General features: G+C 44.9%; 1 protein-coding gene across 2 annotated transcripts in view; it reads left to right on the forward strand.

Annotated features, from left to right (window-relative positions):
• The window catches only part of LOC135920181 (CCR4-NOT transcription complex subunit 7-like), a 64,987-nt gene extending 61,532 nt beyond the window's left edge, over positions 1 to 3,455 (forward strand). For both annotated transcript variants that reach the window (XM_065454330.1, XM_065454331.1), the window contains exon 7: positions 1,165 to 3,455. In XM_065454330.1, the coding sequence (XP_065310402.1) occupies positions 1,165 to 1,350 (186 nt within the window). In that variant the 3' untranslated portion in view covers positions 1,351 to 3,455. The remainder of the gene's footprint in view (positions 1 to 1,164) is intronic.
• Positions 3,456 to 9,110: the final 5,655 nt, after the last annotated feature.

Raw genomic sequence — 9,110 nt, forward strand, 5'->3', positions numbered from 1 at the left:
ATTAGCTTTTTTATTATCAGTGGTTTGACTTCTCAATTGTACATTGCTGGTGCAAATGGGAAATCGACCACTGAGCTGGGGAGCTGGTACTGTATTTTCACAGTAAGCCCATTCTGTTCAATGTTTGTCATTTCATGCTTAGAAAAAATTTGTCTAAAAGATGCTTTGGACATTTTTGAAGTACTATCACTTGAGAGTAAGTTTGTTTGCCTCTGGTGCCTTTTAAAAGCTGATGATATTGAGGCTGCAAATTTGCAAGCCAGAAACAATGTTTCAAGAAAAATATAGTTTATGTTTATTGATAAAGAATTTTGCTGTGGCCAAATACTTGTGTTAAGTGGCTGCTAATGATGCAAGTCAGGCATTTGTTCAACCCTATGGGGCATGAAGAATGACTGCAATTACCCATAGCCAAAATAATTTACTAGCATTAGTTAATGGAAATGCCTCATGATAGTGCTGAGCACTTTAGCAGGATGCAAGCGTCATGACATGGCCACGATTAGTACACGACCGGGGTAGTTGGAGAAGTATGGGAGAGGCCTTTGCCCTGCAGTGGGCGTAACCAGGCTGATGATGATGAAGCGTCACACAGGAGATGTTGGATCACCGATTTATAGGTAGTAAACTTCAATCAACGTTGTCTTTGTATGTGAAGAATCATTTTGTCAACAAGCACAGCTTTATTGTCAAAACAATTCCTGCTAGTCCACAGAATGTCATTACCTTAAACTAGCAGTCTCAATGTTTTGAAAGTTTGAGTGATGGACAATTTTGGCTACTAGCTATTCCATGTTTGTGAAATGAGATTTGCTGTGTGCAGTAAAACTCTAGTTCTACAGTTTGTAAAACCTGGGATGTTGGGAAGTGACTATTGGTGATGGTAGCGAATTGGTTAAACTTGACAGAGAAGACGGAGATACCACTCCTGCAAGAAAAGGTGAATGACACAGTTGTGTGAAGTTGTGTACATGGTTCATGGATGCTGCCATGCCTTGCATTTGGGTTGTAGTACTGGCTTAGTGCCATAAACATATGGTTGCCATTTCAGTGCTTGTGGTCTTTGAGCACTTTGCGGTGTACTCGCATCAGCAAAAAGTGCTTGGAAGGCATCCGCAGGGGTGTGTGTCTGTGGTTATATAGGGCCCACGTCTACCCTTGCAGATGTTCTTTGAGGACAACATAGACGACGCCAAGTACTGTGGGCACCTGTACGGTCTCGGTACCTCGTATGTCATGAATGGCAACTCGTACCATGATGAGGCCACTCCCAACAACGTGGCTCTGGCACTGCCTGCGGCCACGAGTGCCGCCCAGCCTACGCCCACTTCCACCAACTCTGCATCTTGACATGCCTGCCGCCACTGCAGTGCCCACTCTCCAAAAGCCCAGCTGTGCTGTGCACACTCTGAATGCACTGCGTGTGTTGCTCCCTCTTGTTGCCATTGGTTTCACTGCACCTTTTCCACAGTCTCCTTACCACATGCCTGCCACGTTGGTCGAGCAAAAAGTACCACCCACAGTGTTCCTTGCTTAACAAGAAAAGCTCCAATCGGGCAAGGTGGCAGAGAGCTGGCTGGCGGATAGTCCCTTAGAGGAAGCGAGAACTCATTTTTATTCTTGTGAACGGCTGGCAGGGCAAAAATTTTTTTCATCTTGCTGTGTTCCCACTTCAATGGGGCTGCATGTACAAGTGTGGGTGCATTGTGGGGAGAAGTGTGCCAGAGAAAATGTTCCCCTGGTATTGGTATGTGGCTACATAGGACATTTTATATTTTCACCAGAATGGTTGTTCTACACGTGGATTATGTTAAGTTTTTCTTTAGGTGGCTGTGGGACTAGTAGACAAATTTACCCAGCAAGTCACTCGTTTGAGGCAAGTGATGCATCTTCCCTTTGTGCATGCATGCTGTTCACTGTTCAGTCCTATTGAATTCCTGCCTCAGTTGTGAAATATGTGCCACCTAATGTTGCTCCCAGCGCCTATAAATTGGAGGATTAATACCAGATGAGCTGTACCAGATTGGGGCAGCCCAGTCTGGCGCTGTGCACCATGCTGTACAAGAGCTGCATATGCATAGAACATGTTTCAACCTGCTTCCATGTGGGCCATAGCACTTCTGGGTGCTATAAATCTTGTGTGAAAACTGTCTTATTGCTTTAGAAGAACTGCTTCATTAGGTGGTGTTCACTGGCTGCACACACACATGCATTTTTGTTGCGCTGTTAAGGAAGAAAAAGTATCTTGGCCTTGTGCTGGCCTGCAGTGTGCTGTATCGCCCATTGATGGCCACTTATACATCAGGTAGTATTCATCATCTGCTCACACAAGATTTAGGAATACATAAACTAAGTGCACTGTGCCCTTAATTTGCAGGGTGCTAAGTATTGCTGGCAACAGGCAAATACCCTACCAACACCCCTCTGCCTTCTCTTGTTAGGCCAATTACAAACTGCATTGTTGCAAGTTTTTTTTTTCTTTTTTTTCACAGAGAAAATTTAAAAGGTGCAGAGCAGTGAAAACAAAGCGCTTCTCAGTGCTTTTTTTTTTAATATGCTTTTATTTGCAAAATGAAAGCCTTGTATGAATGTCTCTGCCTTTGTCGACACACTTGGTATTGGTAACATGGTGAACTCCTCTTGAGATCTTGTTTCTCGTTAAAATTTTTTGCTTTTGGAACAGGATTCGGTCGCTACCAATGCATTATCTTACTGCTTTACAGATTTTAGCGAAATCTCAAGCTTTTAGAGACATCATGCAGGATTTTTTTTTTTTTCTAGACACATGATATTTTGCAGAGGTGTTGGATACTGTGTGCGTTGTATTGCACTGCGGCACCTTGCCGACGGTGGCAGTTTATCCTTCATTTCAGTTCTCTTGTGTATAATGACCAACGCTGTGTAGATATCCAAGCTGGAACTGCCTGTTGTTTTGAAGTTTTTAAGGATGTGATTTTACCATGCTGTGTAAGATAGCCAGATGCACATACGGCCATTGCTGCCCTAAACCTGCATGTCCTCAACGATACACTGGTTGTAACAGCGCAAGATGTTAATATGCTGCATTGCATATTGGTCCAGGCCTCCACTTCTTTTGCCTATATGTGTACAAGCTACTGTGTGCTCATATCTGGCTGGTCCAGAGTATGCAGATTTTTTTTCTCATTATTTTCTGCGACACAAAAAGGCTTTCTGGAAGTACAACTTTTGGTGCTTACATACAAGGTGTACAAAGCCTTGATGAATATTCTGAGTGTCTTGTCTACCAGCTGCATTCTCTCTGCCCCTTTGTGCAGTTTTCTGTGGGAGCCCCTGTGCACACACACTGTGACATTATTTTGGAGTCTAAACGGCAATGGCAGCATTTGGAGAGAGGGTGCCACTGTGGTGCAATGTCGTTTTTAGTGAATATGATGTATGTTGTAAATAAATGAAAAAAAAAATTGTGCATTAAAGGCTGTGTGTCTGAAATTTTTTACATTGCTAGCACATAACATCCACATAAGTAAGTTGTGCAAACTGTACCTTACAAGTGCCTTGTAATACTTGCTTTGAAGGCAACGCTCCATAAACGAGGGTTACACACAGATTTTGATCACGTGTGCGTGAACATATTGCACCTTTGTCAAAGGTGGTGCTGCAGAAAGTTTGGAATGGTGAAAATGTAGGGTTTGTGCACCTCCTTGAATATCTTGAAAACTACTGAATTTGGGAAAGCTGATTTAAGAGCCCTGAAAAGGTGAACGCTAATGCGCTCCTCGAATTCCCTGAAAATTGGGGTTGGGGACAGCTTTTGAAAACTGTTGAAAAGTAACAAACTCTGCATAGGGGCTTTGCCACAAACGCCAAGAAACAGTTTTAGGTATTTTCTTCTGGAAGTGTTGCTAAATGATTGCAATGTAACGTATCCACAAGCACCAACGACATGCTTGTTTAAATTGCCGTTGCCACTGTGGAGATAATCTAAGTAATCAAGCCATACCACCATGCAGCCGTCGTTGCTTTATTTTCGAGCCATGGACTTTAGAAATTGCTGGCAGAAAGTCAGTTTCAGGCATTTGGCTTTAACGCAAGTATGTTAATTTGGTTGAATCCTGGCAGGGCTAACCATTGTGCTAGAAAGTGACCTCACTACAATGGGAAAAGCAACCTGAAGCTGCTTAGCTGGGAGAAATTGCAGCTAAGGAAGAGATTTCGGTATTTTTTGAGTGTGTGTGAATAAGGTTTGTTTTCCCTCCTTGAATTTTGAGTCGAACGTGCTGCGTGAACCCCGAGTTCTTGTGCTCAAAGCAAGAAGCCACAGCCACCGCATATAACAAAAGAATTATTCTTGATGCGGGTCCGTGTGTGTGGCATAAGACGTTCGCGTCATCGAAAGTTCGAATTGAAACCAAATGCAAAAAAATGGCAGTGGCTTAGCTAAGGTTAAGCCCAGGATGCGAAGCATACTAGCCTTTTAACGCGACAGCGTTAAGGAGCTCGTGTCGCAGAAAAGCCGGTGTCGTCGGCTCAGGCGCACATTTCGTTCTCGCGCCGAACGCTGCGTTGCTCGACGCTCACCGCGTCCGATGCGGGGCGCGTAGTCGCTGCGGCGTAGCAAAGCCACCTAGAAACATCTCTGTAGCACGCCGCAACCTTCGCTTCTCATTCCAACGAGCAGCTCTGTCTCCAGGAGGCATCTCGCCTCGTGAGTGTCTAGCAGAGGCAAGCGCAGCTGCTTATATACCGCCGCGACGGCGCGAGTTGGAGCCCCGTTTCTCCTCTGTCGTGACATCACGGTGTCACGTGGTCAGCCTTGAAGGCGACGGCGCGAGTTGGAGCCCCGTTTCTCCTCTGTCGTGACGTCACGGTGTCACGTGGTATTGAAGGCGACACCGCCGCGCCTGAGGAGCTGGGTTGAGCTCTAGTAATATGCTTCGCATAAAAACAACTGTTCTCCCCAAAAGTGAAAATGTTTGCCTACTCGAGTGCTACATGACACTACCAATAAGCCCACATGGGTTTCTTGGAAGGAAAGCTTCGCAACTTGAGTGGTAGTACACGTATTAGGTGTGGGGGCGAATGTAGTACCGCCGAATCGAATAGTGAACTGAACGTTCGAATAATTCGATTCGCGAATCGGATATCCGATTATTCAATTTTCTACCGCTCGGTGTAGAGACCCACGCAGTGCCGCGTGCGATGCCCAAGCGAGCGTTTTTCCGGCACACCCGGAGCGCGCCCCGATGTTGGCCCTATGCACAAAACGGAGCCGGGTCGTCGGGACCGACCGAAATGTAATGCGTTGCGAACAGAGCGCAAAAGCAGCGCGCATTCGCGAAGATCGGGCCGATTAGGCACGCAGGTCATGGATACGCGGCGACTAAGTTCACGCTGAAGTTCAACAGTCGTCAATCTAACCCGCACACGTGATCTCGGAGACTATTGTTGATTAGCCACTCGTACGAACATACTAGCAGCGAGCATTCCGTGACTTGCTTGCGGCCAACGGTGAATTACCGTCACGGCCTAGGCCTAATCGGCGTTGCTTGAACAGGCGTCGGCGACCAAAGTTACGGTTTGGTGCCGCAGTGGTGCATATCTATTCGCAGCAGCCACGGAAAGGTAACAACATGTCTGCACACCTGTCTCATTTTGTAGCTTTGAGCAACCGGTCACGAGACAATCTTTGGATTTACACGGCGGGCGCGTCCGGTTGCGTGCATTTGCGCGGATGGACGATAGGGGAGCGAGCGTCGCGCGAACGTGCCGTGACCCATCAGATGTCAGAATCTTTGGCATTGGCAGGCAGCAAATCGCGCGCAACCTGACGACAAAACAGCGTGGGCGACGCCCGCTCTTTACCGCCGGCGCTGGCTACGCGCGGTACCGTGATCGAGTCACTTGATGTGCGATCTTTCCGTCTGTCGCGCAGTTTGGCCTTGCGATAACCCGCCTACCGTAAAGTTGGGATAGCCTATCTGTATTTGGAGAAAAACTGGAAGAAAAACTTTTTGTGCAATAAGTAAAAAATTGCCGCCAAAAGACACGGGTCCACTACTGAGAACCTCATTGGCATTCAGTATAACATGTCACTAATTCATTAGTTTCAAGGGAAATAAAGCACTTCATTCTATTGAACAGAAGTTCTATTATAAAAAAATATTTTGCAGACTTTTATGCACTAAAACTGCTGTAATCAGAGCTGGCACACTAATTTGATGTTCCCTTGAATAAGAGCATACCGTACTGTATATCTTGTTTCCTGTGTACCTAAGTTACTGATATTGTGGAATGCTAGGGGACTCCCGAGGCGTGTGCAGCACCATGATATCTTGCCCAAAATTTGTAGGCATTAAGTATATGTGAAAAATTTTTGGACATTTGATTCACTATCCGTTTTCTTTTGTGATTCAATGTCCTATTTGAAATCTACTATTCGTCATTCACACACCCCTAATATATATATAGTACATATATGCCAGTTTAGTAGCTTGATGCTAATCTTCGGTGGGTGGCTAGTTTTCTTTTTGCAAGATTTCGACTACATCACTTCTTGTTCACAGTTGGTGTTTTGATGTTTAGCTTTCATGCTGCATTACCATTGGTGCAACATCACTGCACTTTTGATGCCTTTTCTCATAATATGTGGCCCATGCACAGCCAGAGGGGGGTGCGCGCTCACCTGCACCCACCCCAGACGCTGTGGAATGCAATCCTGCCACAGCGAAACTCTATGCACAATACACGTTCCAAGATCACATGTCTGCACTGCTAACAATAAACGTGCTTGGCTGGTTCTCCTCCGTTGCACTGTGCCAACATATGCACAAATAAAGATTTACTGTATGGAATATTTTAAAAATTCGTATGAGTAGATTAAGTATGACCAAACAAAAAGCTATTTGTTTTTGCATTGCTTATTGAGAAGCTTGGAACCTTTAGGGGGCACTAGATGTGCTCCAGGTAGGATGAGGGGAGTGGGAAACACAGAAGAGATACAGAAAACCAGCTTGACTCTGAGAAGAATGCTCAACATAAAAAAGTGCCCACTTTCACATTTCATATGCCCAGAAGCACCATAAGCTGCTACCAATTAATAGCAGCAGTTTAATGAATGTGTAGCTCATGTCACGGTGGCCTTATTATCAAAGCTGGTGTCCGCGCTTTTTGGAGGAAAATACCATAGCTACCAATTGTGGGTGAGATGGGCAAGCATCAAGCCCCCAACTTTAGCTTCATGATGAAGAAGGGAGTTGGGGGGTGGGGGGGAGGGGGCATCTGCCAGAAAACAGAGATCAGTTGCACTGCCTTTAGTTCAAAGATGTAGCAAAAAAAAAAAGTGTGTTTCGGGGGATGTCGAGAGGGGGGGGCATGCAATACCCCCAGTCACTAGTTGCTGTACATTGCTCCCATACCAGTCACTGCTCCAGTGAAAAATTTTTTAGATTTATGAAGAAGTATTATTAGTTAGGTGTTTAAGGACCCCTGAAATAGCAACGATAAAAAACATGCTCAAGCTGCCTTTGAGAGTCCCTTTAACCTTTTGAAAAAGACTGTTTTGCACCTGCTCTGGTGCTCTTGGCAGTGTTCATATTTGCGACACACTCTAGACTGGTCATGTTGTGTACACAGGAATCTGAAGTCTGACTGGTGGTTCTCTTTGCAACTAATAGGCGATAGCATTTAGCATTTACACTGAGTTTGTCTGAGCTAGCTCTACTTTAATTCTCCATGACCAACATTGTGGGCTTGTTAGTGAAATGCCTATGTTTAAGCAACGCTACAATTCAGGAAGTTCAAAATGCTGAGTTAGTCTAAGCAAGAATGACTACACGTTTCATCAGCAATGGGAATAAGGAGCTCTTATTTATAGAAATGTTCGGGGGCAACAGCCAGATTGAAAAAAAGCACTACGGTTAGCCAATTATTCTCAAATAAATGAATGCTGGTAATGCTAAATATAACAACACTGGTAATTCTGGTGTTACTCAATATGCACATGAAAATAATGCCCGACATAGAATGGGTGTAAAAGAAGGTTCTCGTATGCATACGAAGCCAAGTTGGAAGATGTATGGCAGATGGCAAAAGCGTACGTAGCTACTGAGAACCTGTATTGCTACTTGTTGGTGGGCTAATGGTTTATACTTGCTATGGTATACAAAAACTTGAAACGAAATTATGCTTCTTCAGGTCGATACTGTATCATTTTGCATCATTCATACCATAACAAGAGAACCTACAGTCTGTGAAAACCTAAGTATGCAGTGGCAAACATGTATATACACCACCATCCAACTCAAGAGAACTAGAACAAATGCTGCAGTCAATTATGGTTACTCATTTGTACAACTGGGAGAGCGCAGCAAGCACAAAGCCATGCCCCACGAGACAATGTCCTGCTTATGCCACCTGGCAGAATGCTGCAGCTCTGTGCTCTCGCTGTCGCAGTGCTCTGGCTGCCAGCTGCTGGTTGATGTAAATAAAATCGCCTCGAGGGGCATGGCTTTGTGCTTGCTCCACTCTCCCAGTTTTCGTTTCACGCACTCTGACAGCCAAAATTCGTCATGCCAGAGTACCGCGGGTAATCACAACTTTCTAGATCCAGAAGTTGACGTGGCTTGTACGGTCAGTTTACTTCAATTTCCCAATTACGATGACTCTGCTGAAGCTGTAAGCTAAAAATTTAATTGGTATTTGTTAATTACCAATTATCACATAGCGCTTGTCACCCCATGCTCACCACCACTAACAGCATGTCTCCGAAGGAAATGTCCTTTTATTTCAGAACGGCTATTTTTAAATATTGCTTAATGTCTCCATGGAAACACCCGGTGTATATTGTGCGAGGTGAAGTAGCACATCAGTAATGGATGAAGAAGCTGACACACATGCATGCATAAGCTTGGCCTTGGAGCAGCAGCTTCTGGACATCAAAGCATGATAGTCTCTCTCTCTCTCTCTTGCATTAGCGTGCACTGTTACAAATCATGTGGAATGTGCTTATGTATGTTGAACATGAACACTGATGCCATGTTGCACAGCGTGAATACAGGCTACCATGCAAATGTTGGAACCTTTTTAGATCCATACTACTGTATATTGACTGGTGAATTATGCCTGACTAT

The sequence above is a fragment of the Dermacentor albipictus genome, chromosome 3 (genome assembly GCF_038994185.2).
Source record: "Dermacentor albipictus isolate Rhodes 1998 colony chromosome 3, USDA_Dalb.pri_finalv2, whole genome shotgun sequence".
Lineage (NCBI taxonomy): Eukaryota > Metazoa > Arthropoda > Arachnida > Ixodida > Ixodidae > Dermacentor > Dermacentor albipictus.